Below are 25,498 nucleotides of genomic sequence, written 5' to 3' on the forward strand. Positions count from 1 at the left end.
GAGAGTGGGGCTCAGCCTTCCCCGGGAATCCTTCCTTTGTTTTGGCTCCTGGAAACTCTGGAATATTTCCGGGGAGCCTGAGAGTTTGGGGGCCATGACTTGAGGATAATGGAGTGCAACGGTTCTGGGGGCAGTGGTGGGGTGACCCACCTGGGAAAGGGAGTCATCCCATCCTTCCTGTGACATGGGGCAGTGGGGGCTGTGGAGAAGGTGAGGAGGCCCATGCAGCCTTGAGTGAGTCACACCCTCATGCACTTGATGGGCTCTTTCTTCCCCTTCTAACAGGGGCTCAGATCCTGGAGTAGGATTCTCCCCAGCTCAGACTCTTTCTAGTCTGAGGGAGTGACAGACATAGGACAGCCCTAGGTAACCCCAGCCTGCCCTGTGGTCTCCACACATATAACACCTGGGGAGGCCTCCAGCCCTGCTGCTCACAGGATTTCTACCAGTCAGAGGAGTGCAGGAAACACGGGCCAGGAGGAAGAGAAGCATCTCCATTACCCTCTAACCTTTCTTGGCTTTCTCACCCTTGCAATCAACTATGCATGCCTGGGCTGCAGGAGAAGAGTCCAATTCTGAGCCCATTCTCCCCTCCGTCCAGAACCCACCCATCCTCCCAACTGAAGCCTGGAATAAAGGCTCTGCTTTGGAAATCTTTCCTCCAACACACCCACGCCAAGTAAATTTGCAAATGATCTGCCTGTATTAGCCTAATGTTTTAATGAAGAAATGTACAGAAAGCACATGCCGCACCCCTGCCCCCACCACACACACACCCTTGATGCCCTAGTCCTCACCCAGGTCCTCTGACCTCCTCTCCTCTTCCCTCCCTGTGGTCACAGCAGGCCCAGCTGTGCCCACCCTCCCTCCAAGGGGCTCAGCCCAGGAAAATAAGGAGCCGGCCCATCCTGCGGGCAGGTGCCCTTTGGATCTCCTGAAGTGAAGAAGAAAGAAACCCATATGAAGAGGGTCCGGGAGGTTCACTGTCATTCCGTTGAGTGACTTAGCTTGGAACCAGGAGGCAGAATGGCCTCCTCCCTTGTTTTTCTTCCCCAAGGACTTCATGTCCTCCAGGTCAAAACCTCACCAGGAGTCTTCTCACTCCTGTCTTCCTGGGGCTCTGGGCACAGCCTCCATCCTTGGGATTGGCCTCCCAGGCCAGTGCAGGTATCAGAAGTGAAGCTTCGAGGGTCCAGGACCATCCCAGGGTGAGGTGAGTCTAGGCGCTGGGTTCTGCAAGACACAGGATATTCCAGTTGGTCCAGAGGGGCAGCCACCCTGCCCCACACCTGTTCAGTGGTGAAGAAAACTCAGCATGGTGCTTAGGCTACAGGCTCTGCCATCAGGGGTGTGGAGCCACCATGTGCTCTCTGAGCTTGGGCAAAACCCTTTGCTGGCCCCTCGGGGAACCATAGCCACACCCAATGCCAGCTTTGTTCCGGGACGACATGTGTACACGAGCTGGGGTGCTTTGAGCGTGGCTTCCTAATGCCTAAGCATGGGCTCTGCAGAGAGGAGAGATACTCTGCTCCAGTGCAGAGGGGTCGTTTTTCCACAAAGGTCACCTGAGGCTTGCCTTTTATTACTATTCAAAATATAAGGTGTTTTAAGTACTATTGAAGGAAAAACTTTATTAACATATATTATCTGCAGTACTGAAAAGGAGACTACCAATGAGAGAGTCAGCATGGCTTTCTAGGCACTAAATGTCCATATCTCGACATATTTAAGAAAGAACAATACGGATGCCTGTTCATTTCTCAGCCTGCAATGTGTCGTGTGGCCCCACTGGGAAGCTTAGGTGGGCAGTACACAGCCTTTCAATCAAGAGTTGCTCACCAAGTTCAAATACCTCAGTTTAAAAGTGGACAAATCGGCCAGGCACAGTGGCTCATGCCTGTAATCCTAGCTCTTTGGGAGGCTGAGACAGGTGGATCACCTGAAGTCAGGAGTTTGAGACCAGCCTGGCCAACATGGCGAAAACCTGCTTCTACTAAAAATACAAAAAAATTAGCCGGGTGTGGTGGCGGATGCCTGTAATCCCAGCTACTCGGGAGGCTGAGGCAGGAGAATATTTTGAACCCAGAAAGTGGAGGCTGCAGTGAGCCGAGATCACGCCATTGCACTCTAACCTGGGCAACAAGAGCAAAACTCCATCTCAATAATAATAATAATGATAATAATAACAACAACAATAATTTTTTTTTAAAAGTGGGCGAATCGAGACCACATGTGGGCTTGTGTTGGTAGGTTAAATAGCTGAAAGTTCATAGAGTCAGGCAGAGTGTCCTGGTCTCCTGACTCCCCGCTGAATCCCTCTAGGCGCCCCCCGGAGGCTCCCTGAAGGCAGGCAGGTGACTGCTCTCCTGGCTCTCCTTCCTGTCCCACTGCCAGGGCAGCCACCATTACCTATGACAATGAGGGTGGCAGTACTGACTGCCTGGCCCAGTGTGTTCTCGGCCACAGCCTTGTACTCGCCGCTGTCCTTCAGGGATACGCTGGGGATGGTGAGGGAGCACACGCCCATCAGGTCAGTGCTGTACACTGCGGGGTTTCCTTCCAGGCTGCGGTCGTTCTTGAACCAGGTGACGTGGGGCCGGGGCGAGCCCTGCACGGCGCAGCTCATGCAGCACTCGCAGCCTTGGGGCAGGAGATGGGACCGCAGGCCCACCAGGAACCGGGGCTTCTGGCTCAGGTCAGGCTCCCGGTAGCTCTGAGCCTTCACTGTGAACCTGTCTGTGGTGAAAGCCGGGGTGAGAGGGAGGAGGGTGAGAAAGTGAGGAAGGCCTGGCTGAGACTGGAGTCTGGGTAGAGAGCTCAAGACACTACCATGTAGGCCTTACCTGGGATTTCCTGCCACATCTTGCCTGCAAATTTGGACCCCAAGGCTTGCCTCATTCTATCCTTTTCCCAAAATTCTTTATGGATTTTTTTTTTTAACTTTATGGATTTTTTGGTAGCTAACACACATTCACTGTGGACAATGCGAATACACCGAGAATCAAAGGAGAAAGAACAAAAACCAGTCATAATGTCACTACCTGTAGATGACCATAGCTGACATTTTGGTGTAGAGCTTTCCTGACATTTTTGTATTTTAGGAAAAAGAAACCTTCATTTGATTTTATAGCCTGCTCTTCTAGTGACTGATCTTAAGGTCCACATCTACCTTGCTGTAAAATACACTTTGTTTTCAGAGAAATGTTAACCTCTATTTGCCTTATTGTCTGTGACTGCTTTTGAAAATCCTCCCAAAGGCACCTCAGACACCCAAACACCCACACCAATCTCATTCTCCCCACGGAGGTCAGGGGTGCAGAGGATGTCAGTACAGGTAGGTGTGAGGCAGGAGAGGGAGGAGCAGCAGCTCAGGGATGCTGGCTGTTATTTGGCATGCTCCAGGCCATCTCTGCCACAGTCCCTATCCTGTGCACCTGCCATGCTTGGGTGCATCCCGCTGCACTGCAGAGCGCAACCCCCACCCTGTCTGCTCCTCCCTCTCAGGGGCTGCTTACCGCGCTGCCGGGGGATGCACCAGGGCTGGCTGGTGTACGAGGGTTTGCTGTCCCCCAGCTCATTCTTGGCCACCACCCTGAAGTGGTACTCGTGGCCAGGGAGGATGCCCAAGAGGGTGAAGCGGTTGGTGTGGATGCGGTCAGCTGCCTCGCGCCAGGGGCCATGCGCCGAGGAGCGCGTGAACACTGCATAGTGTAGCGGGACACCCCGGGCCTCGTCCGGAGAGGGCTCCCACTCAGCCGTCACCGTCCCAGGCACGTTCTCCTGCAGGTGGATGGGCCCAGGTGCCTGCGGACACGCTTCAAGAGAGACGGCAGAGGGAGGTCACGTGGAGGGGACCCAGCAGGGCTGCTGCCAGCCCCCTCCAGGTCCCAAGTCTTCTGAGGGTCCTGGGGAATGCAGTCTTGCCACACAGGTAGCTGGGGCCAGAGTGAGCTTGGCCAGAGGTCCACAGTTATCTCTAGAGGGTAGAAAATCTCTCCAAAAGAGTAATTATAATTCACTTCAGTTTTTAAGAAAATGACACAGGACAAGACATGCATTTTTGGACAGAGGCAGGGCTCTCATGAGGCAGCATTACAGAGCCCCCACTGTTAGTCTATTTGATCATTTCTGGATATCCAGAAGCTCCTCCAGGGCAGGGGCTGTGTGGAGCCACAGCTGGGGAGGAAAGCCTTTATTCTGTGCAACGGCTGCAAACAATTTTGTCCCATGAGTCTTTGGAGTGATGTAACAGTGGTGACAGCCTCTGCTCACTGACTCAAAGGGAAGGATAACTGAGGTTGGAGAGGAGATATGACATGACTGTCTCTAGGCTCCTGAGGCAGAAGGACAATGGAAGTCCCTGGGGAGCTTCCGGGGTCCTTTCTACTTTGTATCATCAAGCACAGAGGAAAGGTGGAGAATGGTCACCTTGCATACCTAGCCCTGGTAGAGTGGCTGAGACCTATGACCAGACCTGTGCACATCTCCTTGCCTTGGTGAGTGGCCAAGCCAGTGTCCAGAGCCCAGAGCCAGGCCTGCCTCACCTGCCACCCTGATACGGAAGCTGTGGGCAACTTCCTTCCCCTGCAGGGTCCTCAGCACTACAGTGTAGAGACCACTGTCTGAGAGGCCAGCCACAGGGATCAGAAGCTGGGTGAGGCCATCCTTAGTGACGGTCACACTTCTTTTGGGCAAGGGCAAGCCGTCCTTCAGCCAGGTCACCTCAGGCATGGGCACAGCCTGAGAAAGGAGAGGAAGGAAAAGTTGAGAAGGGCAGCCGGCAGTTTCATGGAGGTGATGGCATTTAAGCTAGGCTGAAGGTAGAAGTGGTGAGAAGAGCCTTGTACAAGGAGAAAGTTGGCAAGAAAACACAGAACATCGACAAGAAAACACAGGTGGGAAAGAGGGGTGGTGATAAAGTGTGAGGTTGGCAGATGGGGATGGTAGGGGGGCAGTGGAACAGGAAAGGGAGTTGGACGAGGAGGTTTGGCAAAAATGCAAAGCGCCCTCCACGTCACACCTGTACAGACATCTGGATGTTATCCTGTAAGCCAGGAGCCACTGTTGTCAGATTCTGAGCAGGAAAGCATAATGAGTTCTGGATCCACATGGCAGGGGGTGGGATGGGAATGAGAAGGGATGTGTGGGGAGGGGAGTGTTAACTACCCTGGCACCCACATAGGAGATAATTTGGCAAAAGTCTAGGAGGAAGATTTCGGTGTCCTGGCCTTGAACTGTGGTGACCTTTAGCAGGGTGGGAAGGCCAGCCCAGCTGCTTGGTGACCATGCCGCCAGTTCCCTACAGGGCCCTCAGTACAGGGCACAGTGGGTACCAGAGTCAAATGAAGACACTGATAGTAACTAACTGAACTTACAGGATTGTTCTGAGAATTTAAAGTGTTAATAATAAATACATGGAAAGCAGAGAGAACAAGACCTAGTACATGATAATTACTCAACGTGCATTAAATATTTTTGTCATCATTATCACTATCATTATTGTGGTTACCAACAAGTCTTTTAGAGTAAGATAGACTGGTTTGAATCTGGCTCTGTGTGCTATGAGCTTCCTACACAGATGATGATGATTTTAAACAATAATAATATTAAAACATATTGGGTGCTGCCATATGCCAGGCCCTACATATACACTTTCAATATATTAATTCCTTGAACCCTCGGACCTTTGAGATAGGTTACTATTATTATCCCCTTTTGACAGACGAGGAAGGTGAAACACAGAGATGTTAAGATATTTGTCCTGGCTGGGCACAGTGGCTCACACTTGTAATCCCAGCACTTTGGGAGGCCGAGGCGGGTGGATCACCTGAGGTCAGGAGTTCAAGACCAGCCTGGCCAACATGGCAAAACCCCAGCTCTACTAAAAATACAAAAACTAGCCAGGTGTGACGGCGGGCGCATGTAATCCCAGCTACTCCGGAGGCTGAAGCAGGAGAATCGCTTGAACCCAGGAGATGGAGGTTGCAGTAAGCTGAGATCTCGCCACTGCACTCCAGCCTGGGCGACAGAGTGAGACTCCATCTCTAAATAAATAAATAAATAGTATTTGTCCAAAGTCAAACGGTTGTGAGTGATGACGTCAAAATTTGAACCCAGGCAGTTTGTACTTTTAGCCACCACCCTACTGTTATAAAGTCAGATGGTGTTAGTGTTGGTTAAGGATCACCCTGAGTCAAATGTAGGTCATGTGATTGCACAAAAATACATTGTGAAGCCAAAGGGGACCATTGGCACGGTCGGCTTTCTGAATTCCCAAACTAGGAGAGGTGGAGAGCCGGAAGAGCCTTAATTTGGAGGTGCAGTAGCAGAAGCTACCACTAGAGGGATTTGCAGGCCTGGAGCAGAATGGCCACCCAGTGGCCAAGTGAGGGCGGTACCTTTAAGGAGGACCTGAATCCTTCCTTCCTCGTGTCTCTTGCCTGATTTCCACAAGCCCAGGACACTGACTAGGGGCCAAAAAGGAACAAGGAAAAAAAGAGAGCCACAGGGCTGAGTCTGGCCCCCTTGGCCTCTCTGGGCTTCCCTCCCCATACCCCTGTAGGTACACTCACTTCAAAGGAGACGGGCACACGAACAGTGTCCCCGACCTTGACCGTCAGCAAGTCCTTGGTGCTGGAGTCCACAAGGAACTTAGGACAGACTGAAACACACAAGAGGACTGGTTACCTCCCTTCTGCCTCACAGTTGGACCCCAGCCCCAGGTCCCCAGCAAGGCAGGGCTGGAGGGGAAGAATGGGCCAGTTGGGATGCTGAGATCCCAACACGTTGGGGCCTCTAAAGCACTGGAGTGCAGCTGGGAGCAGAATCTTCAGGGGGGACCCCAGGGGCTGGTGGGGAGATGCTAGCAGGGGAGGGACAGGAGCTGAGAAAGGGACCCTGCAGGGAGAGGGGTGGACTAGGCTGGAACAGAGGAAGATGCTGATATGTGGTAGAGCACTTATGTTTTGCAGATGAGATAGACACCAATCTAAGACAGGAAGTGACTTGCCTGAGGTCACACCTTTTTTGGGAGAAAGCCAGGACAAGATTCTGGGACTCTGGACTCCATGTGCTGTGTTTGTGTCTCCCTACTGTCACAGTGATGACTAGGGTCAGCTGGGGTGGCCCAGTGTCAGCTTGGGTCAAAGGCAGGTCAGGTGCTTGTAGTGGTTAAAGCCCAAAGGGAAAGACAATCCTCTTTTCAATAATAACGGGGAGCTGGGCATGTCCCATTCTGAACGTGAACCACAGGAGCTGAGCTGCACTTAGGCCTTCTAAGGCCATGCGCAGGTAGCAGCCACTCTCTCTCCTAGAAAACATCAACTTTGGAGTCTCCAGGTTTAAATCCTGGCTCTACCACATACCATTGGTGACAACGTGGGCAAAGTACCTTGAACCTCAGTTTCCTTCTCTGTAACTTCAGAATAGAAACATTAAAGTTGTAGTATAGTTACGAGTCGTAATGAGAAAACATTTCTAAGAAGGGACTGCCTAGCCCAGTGCCTAGCACCTAGTAGGTGCTCAATAAATGTTACTTCCTGAAACTGAGGGTGGAGATCCTGGCTTAGCAAGTGCATGGCAGCTACTCAGGGGCCCCTCTCAGGAGGGGCTTGCAGGGCTCAGAGGTCGGGGAAGGAGGCAGCACTCACCAGTAACAGGCATAGCTTGCACTAATGTGTCCAGGGCAGTGGGCTGGCTCTGACCTCCTTCATTAACTGCTGTCACCCGCACAAAGTAGCCCTCTCTAGGCCGAAGGCCCTTGGCCGTGTAGGTGGTGACTGGCACGGTGCCCGCATGGCACGGGAGCCACTGGAGACTGTCTGAGCCACACAGCTCCACCACATACCCCTGGGCTTCGTCCCCGTCCTTGGTGTCTGGCCCAGCCCAGATCAGAGTGATGCTGGTGTTCGATGTGTCTGTGACTTGGAGATTCCTCACCGGCCCAGGGGGTCCTGCCAGGCAGCATGGGAGTGTCAGGAATGGCGTCTCCTGAGGGAGGCCACTCAGTGTGGATATTGATTGCCTTCCTTGTGGGAGACTGGGAAATTTTTCCACTTAGCAATTCTGCCTTTAGATTCTTCCTGAAGCACCTACCTTGTTCCAAATTCTTACTGTAACCAGCACTTTGTCTCCGTTATGCACACAGATCCCAGGCCACCTCTCCCAGGAAGCCTCCCCCAACTCATTTCCCTCATTCACTCACAACCTGCCAAATACCTTCTCCTAACTATCCTTCTGTAATTCCAGAAAACCGATATTTTAGTTGATGACCTCTTAGGTTCCATTATCCCGTAAGACTGGACTTCTACATGTTTTTATTCTGGACTCTAAACTCTTAGATTCAAGACTCTGCCTTTTGGGTACTCAGTGCAGGCTTCTTGTTCTCCACTTGTTACATGAGAACAATAATAATAGCCCCACCTACCCACAGAGGTTTTAGAACAAGCAAAAAGCACAATGAGCGTGGAATCACCTGGTGAGCTTAAAAATACTGGCACCTAGATGCCACCTCAGAGATTCTGATTTAATTAGTCTGGGGTGCAGTCTAGGCATCAACATTTTTAAGAATTTTCCAGGTGTTTCTAAATATGCAATGAAGTTTGAAAACCACTAGGCTAGGGCAGTACTTCTCAAACTTTAATTAGTATAGAAGTTACCTGGGGATTTTGGTAAAAATACAGACCCTTATTCAGTAGGTTTGGGGTGAGGCCTGAGATTCAGCATTTCTCATAAATTTTAATAAGATGATGTTGCTGGGCCATAGGCCTTGCTTAGCAGCAAGAATCCAGAAAATGTAGTGATTGCTGTGGCTGCTGTTAGACACTGCTTATCCTATCCATTGTCTCTACTTCCCACCACTGATAGGAGAGATTAATAGGCTGTGGGTCCATGGCTCATGCCTGTAATCACAGCACTTTAGGAGGCCGAGGCAGGAGGATAGCTTGAGACCAGGAGTTCAAGACCAGCGAGACCCTGTCTCTACAAAAACATAAATTAGCAGGGTGTGGTGGCACATGCTCATAGTTCCAGCTGCTTAGGAGGCTGAGGCAGGAGGATTGCTTGAGGCCAGGAGTTCAAGGCTACAATGAGCCAAGATTGCATCACTGCACTCCAGCCTAAGTAAAAGAGTGAGATCCTGTCAGAGAGAGAGAAAGAAAGAAAGAAAGAAAGAAAGAAAGAAAGAAAGAAAGAAAGAAAGAAAGAAAGAAAGAAAGAAAGAAAGAGAGAGAGAGAAAGAGTGTGAGAGAGAGAAAGAGAGAGAAAGAGAAAGAGAGAGTGTGAGAGAGACAAAGAAAGAAAGAAAGAGAGAGAAAGAAAGAAGAGAGAGAGAGAAAGAAAAGAAAAGAACAGAACAGAGAAGAAAAAGAAAAGAAAGAGAAAAGATAGGACAGCCTTGGTCCATTTGCAAGGAGTAAGTTGCATGGGCCAGCTTTCCTCCCCGATCCCTCCATTCCACACTCTGCCCTTCCTAGGACTAAAACTCAGATACGACTTGAACAATGAAACTTACAGAATGTTCCGGTCTTGTTGGGTTCATTCAAACAGCCTGAACACCTGCAATGGGCTAGGCTCTGTGGGGCACAGAGATGCTCTCCAGGTGTTGACTACCTGGCCCATCCAGCAAGTGCCAGAAATGTGCTGCTCCCCAGAGGACCTGGTGTGGGCAAGCTCATTAGGGGATGAGAAATACAAAGCAGCATTTTCTAAGCTGTATGCCTTGGAGTGACGCTTTTAATAGGTATTTTGTGAAAAAGCTAGATTTGGATCAAGGTTAGATAGGTTTTTTTCCCCTGCAGGAAACATCATAGGCTCACATCATACACATCTTTGATCACAGACATTTTTTGCTGTTCCTGTTGTTCTCAGAATGTCTGTTGGCATCTCTCGATACACTCCATGTTCTCAAGACCACAGGTCTCAGATAGGAAATGCTATCTCAGACTGTAAGTTTCTCAAGGGCAGAGACCAGGATCGATTCACCTACTTCCTGGCACAATGCTGGCCATTTAGTAGGTGATGGGCAAATATTCATTGGATAGAGAATTGACGCTGAGCTTCCCCTGTCACCTGCTCTCTGTCCTGCCTGATGGGCGCACAGGGGTGAGTGGATGCTTATGGGACTAGAGCAGGTGGGCCAGACTGGGGGCTGGCCTGCCTAGAGGCCAGAGTGAGTGAAGTGATCCTGAAAAGAACTCCCCCTTTTTATTTTGTTTTATTATTATTTTTTTGAGACAGGATCTCCCTCTGTCATGCAGGCTGGAGTGCAGCGGTGCAATCATAGTTCACTACAGCCTCCAACTCCAGGGCTCAAGCAATCCTCCTGCCTCTGCCTCCCAAAGTACTAGGATTGCAAGTGTGAACCATTATGCTTGACAGGGAAGGAATCTTCTAATCCCACTGCCTGGCTTCTGGGCCTATTTGATCTCAATATAGGGGCCCTAAGATGTGGCTCACCCGAGAGGCCTTTTGATTTTTATATCTCAGCCCTCCTGACCATGTCCTTCAGGACTGCCCCAACCTGTGACCTGTGACCTTCCGTCAAGTCCCACCCAGTTTCAGGGCTATCCCGTGCTCACCCCCACCCCCATCCTGGGTTGGTTCCCTACTTACTCATGGGGTCCCGAGCAAAGACGGCATCTGAGGGGGGTCCAGGCTCTCCAGGGCCTGAGGGAGTCACAGCTGTGACCCGGAACTCGTACTGACAGCCCTGCCGCAGGTCCGCCACCGTCCACCTCCTCTCTGTGAACAGCCCGCTCATGTGAGTCCCACCCGGATGGGGCTGGACATGGGGAGATAGCTTGGGTGCCTCCAAGTTCTGAAGGAGACCAAGCCTGGGGTCCTAACACATTCCTCCCTACAGCCCTCCACGTGCTGTGACTCCGTTCCCTCCAAAGTGGAAAGAGCACTGCTCAGGGTGTCAGGGGCCTCGGATTCCTGTCTGGTTCCACCACTAACTTGCTGGATGTTCTTGGGCAAGTACCTTAATCTCCCTGGTTGTCTCTGCCTTACAGAGTTGCTGTCATATTTAAATAAAGCAGGATAACTAAATAGTGAAATTGTAAGGCTGCCCTTTGTTCATCTCTCTTTCCAGAGATAAGGAAACTGAAGCCCTGACAGGCCTCAGCTTCTAAGTAGCAGAGCCATGACCTGAACCCAGGTCTCCTGGCAAGCTGTTCTGAACCCGTTCTTCCCTCCTCAAACCTGGACTTCTGCAGCACGCACGCAGAGCAAAGAAATGCTAAGGGCTACCAGAAGACCCCTCGCATCTGCCCAGCCCTTTGGCTTTTCCAAGTTCTTTCTGATCTCAGAATGCAGTTTGTTTCTTAGGAAACTACTTAGTGGGGCAGGGGACCCTCCTCTCCACTTCATGGATGTGGAAATTCAGATCTAGAGAGTAAGTGAACTGTCCAAAGTCAAGGCAAAAAGTAGAGGGGCCAGGGCTAACAGCTCCATCTCTGGCTCCCAGCTGGGATTTCTGAATCTGGGCTTCTTGACCTCAGCATGATTGACATTTTTTTTTTTTTTTGCCAGATACTTCTTTGGGATTTTTGACAGGAGGGGGTGCGTTCTGTCCTGTGTACTGTAGGATGTTTAACAGCATACCTGACCTCTTTGCACTAGATGCCAGTAACATCTACCCTCCACCCAGTTGTGACCATGAAAAATATCTCCGGATACTGCCAAACCACCCTAGATAAGAACCACTGTATTAAACCAATCTGAACTGACAAGTTCCTGGCATCCTGGAGCCAGGAGCGGTCTAAGGAAGCTCTGGAAGCCAGGACAATGCTCACCAGGCACCGGCTGGTCGTTCACTGCTGTCCAGGTGCTGCTCCCCTTCTTACGCCTCTCGATCAGGTAGCCCAGGATGTGGGCGCTGCCAGGGCCCCTAGGTGCCGTCCATGTCAGCGTGATGCCCTGGCTGGAGGCTGACAGGATGGCTGGCGCGGAAGGGGCCTTGGGGAGAGCTGGGGGCAAGGAAGATTCCAGTCAGCCAGAGGCCTTGAAAGGTGCCAGCTCATGGGGAGCCCCTGGGGGTAGGAGGCAGGGGCATCTGGGGCAGGCCACACTCCTCCCTGTCCTGGCGAGTGTGGGGGCTGAGCCAGCCCACCCTAGGTCAGTGTTCCGGCTATTCAAGGGAAGGAATGAAAAGACAGAGAAGGCACCGTAGCACCGTGGCCTCGGAGCCTAGAGCCAGCCCTGAGGCCCCTCCGCCTCCGGTCCCCTGATAGGATGTTGGAGGTGGATGCCCCTCTCTCCCTGGGGCGTGAGACAGTAGGCTTTGCTGGCCCATACCCTCACTCCCGGAGACTCTGTAAAACACTTCCTCATCTGGGTGCCAGATCCCAAATGCAGCTGAAGGAAGGAGTCTCCAGAGTGCTATAGAAGGGCCTCCAAAGCCCTGAGCACAGGCTGGTGTCATTCAGCCTCTGGGACAGCCTGCCCTCCTTGGCACAGCGGGGAGCCCAGGAGTGTCCTCCACCCCCAGCCCCAGCCTTTTCTCTCACCCTCAGGAGCCACCAATGTTTCCTCGGACTCCAGGGCCTCGCCAGCCCCCTCCGAGGTCACAGCCCGCACTCGGAAGGCATACTTCCTGCCTGGCTCCACATGGGCATCCGTGAAGGTGGTGCTGTCAGCGGGGGCCTCGCCCACCTTCAGCCAAGTGCTCCTGCCAGCCTGCCGTCTCTCCACCACGTAGCACTCTACAGGCTGGCCCCCATCATCCCTTGGGGGCCGCCAGCGGAGGCAGGCACCAGCCCTGTGGCAATCCTGAACTTCCATGGGGCCTTGTGGGGGGTCAGGCTTGTCTGGGGACCCACAGAGAAGAGCAGGAAGAGGAGGGGTCAGAGGAGCTAGAAGGGAACGGTGCCGCCCCCCGCCCCCCTTCACCACTCATCAGTGAATAAGTCTGCAATGGGGCAGACTGTCCAGAGAGCCTTGGGCATTACCCAGAGGGCCGCACATTCTTGAGACGTCCCCACCCCCAACACATATGTGCACCCAGGGATGTGCCATGGAATGCACCAGCCCGTCCCAGCTCCACCGTCCGGGGGCTGGTATGGGCACCTGCTCGGCCCACAGCAGTCCTACCTTGCTGGCACCACTCAGGGCTGGGGACCACCATCCTACCCAGCAGCTTCCTGAGGGCCCAGTGCATTGGGGTCAGAGAAGCATAATCAGCTCCCCGCCGCCCAGCAGGAGCCCAGCACTGTGTTGATCTCAACTGCTTCTTCCTAAGCAGTCTGAGCAGAATTAGGGGTAGGTCTGGATCTTAAACAGCATGCAAATGAGGATCAGAGCCACCAGAGATCACACCCCAGGCCTGCCCTTGATGGCAGGGAGGGCGCAGAACCCTGGGGACTCTCAGGCCTTGGTTGGGGGAAGATGGGGTTGGTACCTAGGACTCGCAGGGTGAGCTCAGCCTGCACAGAGCCTCCCTCACTCCTCAGCGTCACACTGTACTGGCCACTGTCCTTCCTGCCTGTGCTGGGGAGGCACAGCCGCGTGTAGCCGTCCCCCAGGTCCACCTGGGCCTCCTTGTCACCACTGCCCACCACCTTGGCCCCGTCCTTTCTCCAGGCAGCCTGAACGGGGAGGTGGCTCTGGAAGGGGATCTTCACTGTCACCGGCTTCCCAGCCTTGACCACCAGTGGCTCTCTCAGTTTCTCTGTCACATCTGGAGCAATGGTAGGGGAATCTAGAAATAAAACAAGAGAGTCAAAGACCAGAGCACTGGGCACTGGGGAATGCAGAAAGGAGGACGCAGAGAAGGAAATCTGGGGGAAGATTAAGGAATCCCCTGCCCTGCCACAAAGGGAAGGGGCTTCATCTGCAGCGGGAGAGACCAGGCTTAGACCTCATCAAGGACTTCCTGACAAGGAAAGAGCTAAGATGCTGGAATAGGCAGAGTATGAGTTGGCTTTTTAAATCATCTTCTCTGGGGATGAGATTAGATACTGGCTGCAGAGTAGCCACAAATTCAGGTGTTTTAAAGCAAGGCATATCACCTGGTACAAAGAGACTGTGGGACAGGGCAGGGCAGAGCTAGGCCTTACCTTGGACAGTCAGAGTGGCCTCGCTCTGCTGGTCACCAGCTACAAAGGTATACCGCCCGGCTTGGGTCCCCTGCACGTGCGCGATGAAGAGGCTGTGCACGAGACCATCTTGCTTAAAGATGACTCCATCCTGGGAGGTGAGCTGGAGACAGGGCCACAGCAGGAGAAGGTCACCCCACTCCCATCCCAGCTCCTCCAGGCCAGCTAACCAGAGCCCTTTACAGATGTCGGGATCCTGATAACAGCTGTGTGAATGGAATGCTTACTGTGTGCCAATGCTCTCTGTGCTTAGCACCTTATTTAATTGTCATAACAACCTTATGAAGTAAGTGCTATTATTAGTCCCACTTCATAGATGAGGAAGCCAGACTGTTCGCCAGCTTGCTTGAGGTCACATAACTGGTGGTGGCAGAGCCGGGATCTGAAGCCAGACCTAGCTGATACTGAGCCCCATGCCCTGAGTCACTTTGATGTTTCTCTTGGGGTGACAGCTTTAATGGAGGACAGGGAGGTTGTGCAGGGGGACGAGGGCCCCCTTCTGGTAGGGATGAGAAGATGGCATTTATACAAGCCCTTGAAGGATGGGTAGGATTCAGCAGGTATGGGTATAGAAGAGGCGTTTTGGATGGTGGAAGAACAAGGGGTGTGCTGCAGGGCGTAGGATACACATCATTTAAAAATCCAATTTTATTTTAAACACACCAAGTTATTGGCTATTTAAACTTCTCCTGACGTGGATACATTAGTAAAATGAAGAATGAAAAATCTTTCTTTCAAAGCCTCTACCCTCTTCTTGTTCTCTGCTTTACCTCTGTCCCTCCTGCTGGTAAAGAGAAGCTGTGAGGGGAGGCAGTACCTTGACGCCATCCTTAAACCAGGTGCCGGGTCCCAGGTCACTGGTGAGGGTACAGGAGAGTGTGGCAGCCTCCCCCTGCTGCACCTTCATGTCAGCCAGGCCCTGGGAGAAGTGGCCTATGGGGCCGGGAGAGACACAGAGGGGGTTGCCAGAGCTGAGCCTCCCAGGCCATGGCCTGTGCTGGGCCCTGCAAGGCCACCATGGTCCTGCCAACTGGGCACTGCTGGTGTCAGCAGGGCTGGTTCCCAGCATCTATGCTGCCTTGGTGCCAATGCCCTGGTCTTCCTAGACAGGAGCCCAAGCATTGCTGCTTTTCTCAGCAGCACCTAGGCTGGTCCAGGAGACCTGGGGTGTAAGGTATACGAAGGCCCCTTTCCTCCCACCGCTGCAAGTCACCCAGGTGAGAAGTCTGGTAACCCACAGAGAGTTGGGTCAACAACTCTGGTGCTGTGGACATAAGGTTTCAAGAGCAAAGAGGTCTCCTAGGAGAACATTGAGCCTCTCACACGCTGGACCCCATCTTCATAAAGAGGAAGAGGTTGCTTCCTAAATTTGCAAAAGGTTCCTGAGAATGGGGAGTACTGGCAGGGACAAAATCCTGGGGCCGGGGGCAGAACTGGGACAGACCCAAGTATCCCAGTGGCCAGGGAGCTCCCCACTGTCTCTAGCCCATGGGAGCCAGCTTAGCAGAGAAGCACCTACCTCGGGCCTCCTTGGAGAAACTGCCAGTGCCAGGCTTATATCTGGATGTGGAACTCTGGGTAGCATCTCTCCTCTCTCCATAGATGTCCAACCTGCCATCTTTGCCACCTCTCCTGCTACCAAGGTGACCGGGGGGCTCCCGGCTCTGATCTTCATTCAGCATCTCCTCCAGGCACCCCCGGTTCTCCCCCATAGACTGCCATCCCATGCTTCCAGCCTCATCCGCTCCCCTTCTCTTTCCTCCTCCCACCTCAGCCCCTGACTGTGCCTGAGACCTGCTCCTAAGTGAGCCAGGCCTCCTGCCTGACCTCCCAGCCTCTTCCACTCCCTGCACCTCATCCTCCTTTAGGGCCCCAGGACCCTGGACCTCACCATCCTCAGCCTCCAGGGACCCCTGCTCCCCGAGGGACCTCTTTCCTCCTCTCTGTCCCTTGCCTAGCTGAGAGCTCAGGTCCTGGGTCCCTCCTGACCTATCTCCAGAGGCTCTTCTGCCAAAGGGACCATCTAAGCCATTCCAGGCTCCCTGAGGTCCTGACTCCCCAGGTTTTGGGATGACAGCATTCCCCCGCTCAGTAGAATTCCCCTTGCCCAGGATACCTGAGTCCTCTGCACCACCAGAACTGCCGCTTCCACGACTTGAACCTTTGCTATCCAGGGACCATGGGCTTCGGCATCCACCAGCCACCTCTTGGCCTGGTGCACCCTCCCTGCCCTTAAAGCCCCCTGGCCCTTCATGGATCCCACCAAAAGCGGCATCTTTTTCCTGCAGAGAACCGGAAACTCTGGAGCCTGCGGGCTGCTTCGCAGCACCTATGCTGCCTCGGCTAAACCCCTGGTTTTCCCAGTCAGGAGCCCAGGCATTACTCATTCCTAGTCCATCAGCAGGCCCTGATGTTGACTTGCCCCTTTCCCCAGGCATAGAGCTGCTGTCCAGATCCTGGCCTGTCCCCGCTGAGCTCCCTGAGCCTATCCTTCTGCCTCCCAAAAGTGAGTCCCCGCCTCCCTGAGATGCCAATCTCCCCTGGCCAGCAACTCTACCCCTGTCTGTCATTCCTGGGCCTGCTTTCCAGATGTCCTGTTCATGTCCAGACCCCAGAGCAGCCATTCCTGCCCAGGTTTCACCTTCTACTGCCCCCTTGCCATCAAGAAACCCAGAAGACCCCATAATCCCTGCTTGGTCTGGAGACCTATCCTTTGCCCTGGGAGCCCCTCTGTCCCTAGAAGACCCTGGAGTCCCAGAACTATCTTGCCATTCTTTGACATCTGGTTTTCCCTTGGCACCAGCAGCCTCCAAGGCCTCAGGGATCCCTGAGGTTCCATAGCCCCCAAGATCTTTGGTGGGGCCTCTCTCATCTGAAAGAGTCTGTGGCCCTCCCTGAGACCCCAGCACCCCTGGGCCCCTGGGGCTGTCTCTCTGTGCCATGCCACCTGCAGTGCCCAGCATTCCAGTCATCCCAGGTTCCACCCTAGGTACTGCCCCATCCACAAGCCCTGTTTCCCTGGCTCGCTCTGGACCATCCTTGCAGCTCGTGCCACCCTCTGATGCTACCCAATATCCTGACCCGTGCCCCATGGCTTTGTGGCCTCTGGGTCCAGCCTCATGTCCTATTCCAGCTGGTGAGCCTGGTACTCCAAGCCTCCCTGAACCATCTCCATAACCCATCTCACCCTCTGGCCCCATTTCCCCAGATCCTCCTGAGCCTCCCCTATAACTGACCTCACTCCCTGACCCCATGCCACCAGTTCCCCCAAAGCCTTGCCCACAACCTGCCTCACTCCTTGACAAAATGTACCCAGAATCCTCCAAACTACCCCTAGAACCTGCCTCACTCCCTAATGGAATCCTCCCAGAACCCCCTAAAACATTCTTATAACCTGCCTCACCTCCTAAACTAATTTTTCCAGAACTGCCTAAACCATTCCTGTAATCTGTATAACTCCCTGAATCCATTCCCTCAGGAGCTCCCAAATCCTTTCTATAACCTGCCTCATCCACTGACCCCATTTCCCCAGAACCCCCTAAACCATCCCTAAAACCTGCCTTACTCCCTGAACCCATTCCCTTAGGAGCCCCCAAATCCTTCCTGTAACCTGCCTCATCCACTGACCCCATTTCCCCAGAACCCCCTAAACCATCCCTAAAACCTGCCTTACTCCCTGAACCCACTCCCTCAGAAACCCCCAAATCCTTCCTGTAACCTGCCTCATCCACTGACCCCATTTCCCCAGAACCCCCTAAACCATCCCTAAAACCTGCCTTACTCCCTGAACCCATTCCCTTAGGAGCCCCCAAATCCTTCCTGTAACCTGCCTCATCCACTGACCCCATTTCCCCAGAACCCCCTAAACCATCCCTAAAACCTGCCTTACTCCCTGAACCCATTCCCTTAGGAGCCCCCAAATCCTTCCTGTAACCTGCCTCATCCACTGACCCCATTTCCCCAGAACCCCTTAAACCACCCCTAAAACCTGCCTTACTCCCTGAACCCATTCCCTTAGGAGCCCCCAAATCCTTCCTGTAACCTGCCTCATCCACTGACCCCATTTCCCCAGAACCCCTTAAACCACCCCTAAAACCTGCCTTACTCCCTGAACCCATTCCCTTAGGAGCCCCCAAATCCTTCCTGTAACCTGCCTCATCCACTGACCCCATTTCCCCAGAACCCTCTAAACCATCCCTAAAACCTGCCTTACTCCCTGAACCCACTCCCTCAGAAACCCCCAAATCCTTCCTGTAACCTGCCTCATCCACTGACCCCATTTCCCCAGAACCCCCTAAACCATCCCTAAAACCTGCCTTACTCCCTGAACCCATTCCCTTAGGAGCCCCCAAATCCTTCCTGTAACCTGCCTCATCCACTGACCCCATTTCCCCAGAACCCCCTAAACCATCCCTAAAACCTGCCTTACTCCCTGAACCCATTCCCTTAGGAGCCCCCAAATCCTTCCTGTAACCTGCCTCATCCACTGACCCCATTTCCCCAGAACCCCTTAAACCACCCCTAAAACCTGCCTTACTCCCTGAACCCATTCCCTTAGGAGCCCCCAAATCCTTCCTGTAACCTGCCTCATCCACTGACCCCATTTCCCCAGAACCCCCTAAACCATCCCTAAAACCTGCCTTACTCCCTGAACCCACTCCCTCAGAAACCCCCAAATCCTTCCTGTAACCTGCCTCATCCACTGACCCCATTTCCCCAGAACCCCTTAAACCACCCCTAAAACCTGCCTTACTCCCTGAACCCATTCCCTCAGAAACCCCCAAATCTTTCCTAGAGCCTGCCTCATCAATTAACCGCATTTTCCCAGAACCCCTTAAACCACCCCTGTAACCTGCCTTGCTCCCTGAATCCATTCCCTCAGGAGCTCCCAAATTTTTCCTATAACCTGCCTCATCCATTGACCTCATTTCTCCAGAACCCCTTAAGCCATCGCTATAACCTGCCTTGCTCCCTGTGCCCATTCCCTCAGGAGCCCCCACATCCTCCCTATAACCCGACCCCATTTCCCCATAACCTCCAATCCCATTCCTATGACCTGGTTCATCCACTGACCCCATCTCCCCAGGACCCCTTAAACCACACCTATAATCTGCACCCATTCCCTCAGGAACCCCCAAATCTTTCCTATAATCTGCTTCATCCATTGGCCCCATTTCCCTGGAACCCTTTAAACCACCCCTATAATCTGCCTTGCTCCCTGAACTTATTCCTTCAGGAGCCCCTAAATCTTTCCTATAATCTGCTTCATCCATTGACCCCATTGCCCCAGAACCCCCTACACCATCCCTATAAGCAGCCTTGCTCCCCGAACCCATATTCTCAGGAGTCCCCAAATCTCCCCTGTAACCTTCCTTATCCACTGACCCCATTTCCCCCGAACTCCCAATACCCTTCCTACAACCCAGCCCATCTGCTGATCCCATTCCTTGGAGGTCCCCTGAACTCTCTCTAAAGGCTGCCTCACCCCCTGGTCCTGTACTCCTAGGCCCAAGGCCCCTTGACCCTCCTCCATAGGCTGTTCTGACCCCAGTTCCCTGAGGCCCTGGAAGTTCTGATCCATCCTCATAACCCAGCACATTGCCAGCCCCATAAGCCCACTGGCTCTCAGAAGCAGCCCCAGTGTGAGGTGCAAGTGCCTCAGGGTGCCTGGTATCATTCCTGTAACCAGCTCCAGCTCCAGAGGCCCTAGCACCAGGGCATCTTGTCCCATTCCCCTCACCCACTTTGCTCCCTGCCCTCAGAGACCCTGGTTCCATGGCTTCTGGACCCCCAGAGCCATCTTCATAGCCTCCTTCTCCAAAGGCCTCCAGGGCCTCTGAGGCTCTGAAGCCAGTCTGACTCCAAGGCCTTATTCTTCCAGAGCTCTCTGGTTCTGCTTCCACACATCCCATACCAACAGTCTCCACTACTCCAGGGGCCTTGAGACCACCTCTATCCACAGACCCCGTCATCTCACTCCCTAGGCCGCCATCTGAATGGTGCCCTCTCCTAGGGCCCATGCCGCCCTGGCGTGCAGAGGCCCAATTCCTGATGTCATCCACGGGTGCTCCATCAGGACCACCTGAGCCGTTCTTAAGACTGGCAACTCTCCCAGACCCTCCTCCTGCAGGGCCAGAATCTTCGTTTCCTGACCACACTCCCCCAGGTACCCCAGAGCCATTCCTGTACGCACCCCCTTCCTCAGACTCCATTCCCGCAGGTGCCCTAGGGGAAACTCTACAACCAGCACCATGGCCAGACCCCATTTCTCCTGGAACCCCTGAGCCATAGCTGTAACCAGCCCCGCTTTCAGGGCCTATTCCCCTAGAATATCCTAAGCCGCCCTCGTACCTAGATTCCATTCTCCCAGGACCTTCCAAGTCATCCTTATAGCCTCTGGGTCCTTTTACTCTGGAGCTCCCTGACCCATCCCAGAAATCTGGTTCAGACCCTATTGACCCAGGACCTCTTAATCCTTCCGTATCTCCTAGTATCCCCCCAGATCCCTGAGCACCCAGGCCTGGAGACCTACTTAGCCCACGGCTTCTGGCATCCACCCCCTGACCAGACTCTGTCAGTCCAGCCACCTGGGTACCACCCCTACCCTCTTGCCCTCCACTGGGTCCCAGCACTCCAGGCCCATAGTGGGCTCCAGTTTTTCTGAGGCCAGATGGTGTGTCATCCCAAGGACTTGTGCCCTTAGATTCTATTCTGCCAACACCCCCTGCTGCTCTGTGACCTGCTGTCCACTCCTGGGAAGACTGGAAGCTTCTGGGGTCATCCCCTATCTCACCTGAGGCCCAAGCTGTTTCCCGGCCATCCCTTCCCCTGAGTTCCTGTAGGCCACCTTCGCAGCCACTGGGGTCTCCTGGGCCTCCAGGGCCAGTTTTGTAGACACTTCCTCCAACTACAGATTCCCCCCTGCACAGACCATCTGCCTCCTGCAGTGAGTCTTCAGCTTTGATCTCAGGACTCCCATCTCCCAGAAGGAATTTTCTACCACCTGATATTGATGGTTCCTGGAAATCCTTGCCTCCAAGTGTCTGTCCTAGAAACTCTCCTGACCCCCGGTAGCCCCAGGCTTCCCCATAGTCAGTATCTCTACCTCCCTGAGAATCCCAGGATTCAGGGCCCATACCTGCCTTGGAGCCAGAACCTCTTCCTCCAGTAAACTCCAGGGTGCCAGGACCTCCCGCCCCATTGCTGTCTCCAGCTTCTCCCAGGCCAGTCCCACTACCCCACACTACTACTCCTCTCCTTCTTTCCCTACTTGGAGCATCCCCTCTGTCCATCTCAGCCAAGCTATCACCCTGTGAAATCTTTATCTGCTTTCCTCTTGGCCAGGACCCTACAGGATCAGACTGGTAGCCTTGCATGTCACTCTTTCCTCTCCCAGGTCTCAGTTGAGCATCCCACAGTTGCTCCGGGGCGTGCCTATCCAGTTGTCTTCCACTATCCCCTCTGTGCTCCTTTCCTTCCCTGCTGCTCCCCAGTCCTCCAGCCTGAAGCGGACTGGACCCAGCCTCCCAGCCTCCTGCTGTCCTCCAGCATTCATCACCGTTGCTGTCTCTGCCACGATCTTGCTGTCGTTTTTCTGGGAGGCCCAACCCTGATTCTGAGCTCTCTCCCTGTAGATAGGGCCTCTCTGCAAGGCTTTCAGCCCAGCCTCCCTCTCTGCCAGATTGACTTTCCCTGGGAAGAGTGACTCTGCTTCCCTCTGCTTCTAGAAAGCCTTCGCCTTCCTGTCCAGGGCCCCAGGCTGAGTCAGCTGCCCCCTTGTCCTCCATCAAGGAGTAGCCATGTCTGCCAAGGCCATCCCTGTCTGGGCTGGCTATGTGCTGCAACCCAGAAGCCATCCCTGCCCCCTCAAGGGATCCCCCACTGGGGTCCTGCTCTCTGAATTTCTCTCCCTGGCTGTTGATGCTCCCAGACTCTTCTGCTCCTGAGGCCTGGGCTCCTTGCCTCTGTAGTTGGTGGTCAGCACTAGTGGACTGAAGGTCTTTATCCTTCCCAGCTTCGGTGAGTGTTTATTCATATGGAAGATCAGTGCCCACATGGAGAGACAAGAGAAAGTACCAAAACTCCTGTTAAATCCGGCCAAAGCACCTGCCTGAGCCCAACTACTTGCCTGACCTAGGCTTCCCCAGGACAGAAGCAAGCTGACCACCTGGCAAGGCAGCCAGAGCGTTCCAGGGATGGATGGGTGAATCCCATCACCACCTCCCCCAGTCCCATACCCACAGGCCACCCTGCTACAGGCTTCATGAGGATTTTGGAGAAAATGCATAAGCCAAAAGTCATTTGTTTATCAAACTGCCGCAGCAGGTGCATGGTTTTTAAAATATTAACTTACTCTATCACCTGCCTTACTTGTGTCTAATTTACACTTTCCTGGGAACATCTTGAACCCAAATTTCAATTCCCAGGGAGGTTTGAGAGTGCGCTCTGGTCTGGTGCAGGGGCTTCTCATCCAGACTGAACCTGGGCCACTGTCCCAAGGCTGCCTAGGACCCTAGAGCCATCTGTGCCCCAGAGTAATTCCAAGAGACCCAGTGGAGCAGACACAGCTGAGAAGGGTTGGGTTGGCCATGAAGGTCTGCACAGCAATGGGTGGAGAATAAGCTAAGGAGCCTTCCTTATTCTCTCTGAGCAAGGGAATCGTTCCAGAGCAAATGGCTGACCAAAGGAAATCCCACTGCCTTGCCTTCCTCATGCCTCCGCAGCCCCGAGGTCTTCCCTGGAGGCAGAGAAAGACAGAGATGTGAAGCACTCACCTTCAACCACCAGCCAGGCGCTGGAAGTGTAGAGCCCAGTGCCCAGCGAGTAGGGGCCCATGTCTGAGAAACGGGCGCCCCTCACCACCAGCCGGTGGGTCAGCCCGTCGGGGGACACAAACACTTCATATTTGTCACTGGGGTGGAGTAGCCGGTGCCGGAAATGCCAGGCTGCACTAGGGCAGGGGCTGGAGAAGGTACATTCGAAGACTGCGTCACCGTGCTCCTCACAGTGGGTCTCCACCAGTGGGACCACCACTCTTGGGGGTATGGCTGCCAGGGAAGCAAGAATGGGGATATCAGCTTGATGGTATGACACAGTGTGACCTGAGGCGGCAAGGCTGGCCGTTCAGAAATCCTGGCTTAGACCAGCTCAGCCACAAACTCCCTGTGTTACCTGGGATAGGTCTCCTCTGGACCTTAAGTATCAATTCTCCCTACATAAAATGAGGGGTTAGAATTATGAGCAATGAGGCTTATTTTCAGCTCTAGGATTCCATACTTCTAAACCCAAAAGTTACATTTGGGGACAAGGTGGATGCATGAAGGAAACCACTATGCTAAGAGCCAGTACTTTATCTTATTCATCCTTTATCTTATTCATCCAAGTAATAATTGCTTACCCCCAGGTAAGTATTATTAATTTCTTCTTACAGGTGAGAAAACTGAGGCTTAAAAAGTTAAATAACTTGCTCCAGTCTTATGCAGTTAAGAGAAACCAAGATTCACACCAGGGTCTGGCTGACTTCCAAACCCGCACTCCTTTTCCCAAGCCTGCACTGTTTTCAGGCTTCTCAAAGCCCCATCTGGGCACCTCCCCGCTGCTGGGACACATAACCCCCTTTTCTCTCCCCCAACCTTGATTTAGCCATGTTCTTAGGACATGCTCCCTTCCCCAGGCCTCTCCTTGTCCTTTCAAGAAACCCCTTGAGCTGGCAGGTTGCTCTGAGAGTGATGTGGACACAGGTACTCATGGGGATGGCACAGAGTTTGATGAAGGAGGAGTGGCAGTTCCTATATAGGGAAGGAATACAGGAAGCAGAAAAGGAAAGGTCTGTATGGAGCGCGAGGATGCCTAACCCAGAGATTCTTGCTAGGGCTTTGTGGGAGATGAGGACATGCAACAGAAAGGAGTTCTAGAGGCTGTGCAATTAGTCTGGATCTGATCTGAAAATAATCGGTGTCTGCAGAAGGTCTGAGCAGAGGCATGACACATATGTTCTATGTCTGTGACGGTAATTCAGTAGAACCCAGCTCAGCACCAAGAGAGATAACTTGCACCAAGGCTTTGGAAAACAGAAAGCATCAAAATTTGGCCATCTAGGTATGTCCCAATTGTCTTTGCAGCTGGGGCCACGTCACATTTACCCCCCGACACACACATTGCACCAACATGGACTCCACTTCTCACAGATCTCCCCGACTCCAACTTCGGCAGTGTAGACCACTCACCACTGGCCTCCAGTTCTGTGGAGAAGACCACAGCATCCTCCACCTTGACCTGGTAAATGCCAGAGTCCTCAGGCCTCAGGTCTTGGATCTGGAACTCATAGCGCTTTCCCAGCCGGCGCAGACAGTGCTTGGTCTGGTTGTTGAAGCCATAGGGGATCATCTCACCATCCTAAGGCCAGAAAAGGAAGAGGAGGTGGGCCTCAGCGGGTCCTCAGTGCTTCCTGCCCCAGTCCCATTCTGGCTATAACCAGCAGTTTTCTCCCACAGGCCCAGTCACCAGACAACAGATTCCTGGAACCACAGAGGAGCTGGGATGGGGTGGACAGCAGGGCCTGGAGGACATGGGAACAGGGATTGTGAGCTGGATGGGAATCCATGCTCTAGGAATGTCCACGGAGTGAAAAGTCTGCAAGTGTTATACAAAGGGGCACCTGAAGTTGCTGACATTCCAGCTCAGGCTGTGAGTAGAGTTACTCCCCAGCAGCCCTGCGAGGATAGCAGGGGAGGCTGGACATGACACCAATGGCCCACGGGCCCCAGCTCAACTTATTCACCAATAGGAACTTGCAGAGAATACCATCAGATATCCATAAGGCTCTACAAACCCAGTAATCTATATGCTTACCTACTTTAAGCCCTAGATAGGTTTGCTACTTGCTGAATATTAACAACAGCTAATACTTATTAGGGGCCCACTGTGTGCCAGGCACTGTTTTAGGTACTTAAGACACATCAATGCCTAAAAAAAGATTCCTGCTCTCACTAGCTAAAATCCTATGGGGGAAAAATATAAATAATAAATGTCATAAATAAGTAAACAATTTATGTTAGAAAGAAATAGAACTGGCCGGGCATGATGGCTCATGCATGGAATCCCAGCACTTTGGGAGGCTGAGGCGGGTGAATCACTTGAGGTCAGGAGTTCAAGACCAGCCTGGAAAACATGGTGAAACCCCATCTGTACTGAAAATATGAAAAATTAGCTGGGTGTGGTGGCAAACACCTGTAATCCCAGCTACTCGGTAGTCCGAGGCAGGAGAATTGATTGAACCTGGGAGGGAGAGGTTTCAGTGAGCTGAGATTGCACCACTGCACTCCAGCCTGGGCAACAGAGTAAGACCCTGTAGAAGGAAAGAAAGAGAGAGAAAGAGAGGGAAGAAAGAAAGAAAGAAAGAA

At 53.1% G+C, this 25,498-nt stretch overlaps 1 protein-coding gene across 1 annotated transcript in view; it reads right to left on the reverse strand.

Moving 5' to 3' along the window:
• Positions 1-1,979: 1,979 nt before the first annotated feature.
• Positions 1,980-25,498, reverse strand: part of IGFN1 (immunoglobulin like and fibronectin type III domain containing 1) — a 32,772-nt gene continuing 9,253 nt past the window's right edge. The window contains exons 8-22 of the mRNA XM_073011403.1: positions 24,323-24,491; positions 22,871-23,143; positions 22,059-22,110; positions 15,583-15,731; positions 14,914-15,029; positions 14,058-14,199; positions 13,400-13,699; positions 12,510-12,809; positions 11,796-11,969; positions 10,612-10,740; positions 7,650-7,952; positions 6,573-6,661; positions 4,545-4,740; positions 3,516-3,815; positions 1,980-2,736 (exon numbers count right to left, since the gene is read on the reverse strand). Coding sequence (XP_072867504.1) covers positions 2,276-2,736; positions 3,516-3,815; positions 4,545-4,740; positions 6,573-6,661; positions 7,650-7,952; positions 10,612-10,740; positions 11,796-11,969; positions 12,510-12,809; positions 13,400-13,699; positions 14,058-14,199; positions 14,914-15,029; positions 15,583-15,731; positions 22,059-22,110; positions 22,871-23,143; positions 24,323-24,491 — 3,153 coding nt within the window. The 3' untranslated portion in view covers positions 1,980-2,275. The remainder of the gene's footprint in view (positions 2,737-3,515; positions 3,816-4,544; positions 4,741-6,572; positions 6,662-7,649; positions 7,953-10,611; positions 10,741-11,795; positions 11,970-12,509; positions 12,810-13,399; positions 13,700-14,057; positions 14,200-14,913; positions 15,030-15,582; positions 15,732-22,058; positions 22,111-22,870; positions 23,144-24,322; positions 24,492-25,498) is intronic.

Source organism: Chlorocebus sabaeus, chromosome 25 (genome assembly GCF_047675955.1).
Source record: "Chlorocebus sabaeus isolate Y175 chromosome 25, mChlSab1.0.hap1, whole genome shotgun sequence".
NCBI lineage: Eukaryota > Metazoa > Chordata > Mammalia > Primates > Cercopithecidae > Chlorocebus > Chlorocebus sabaeus.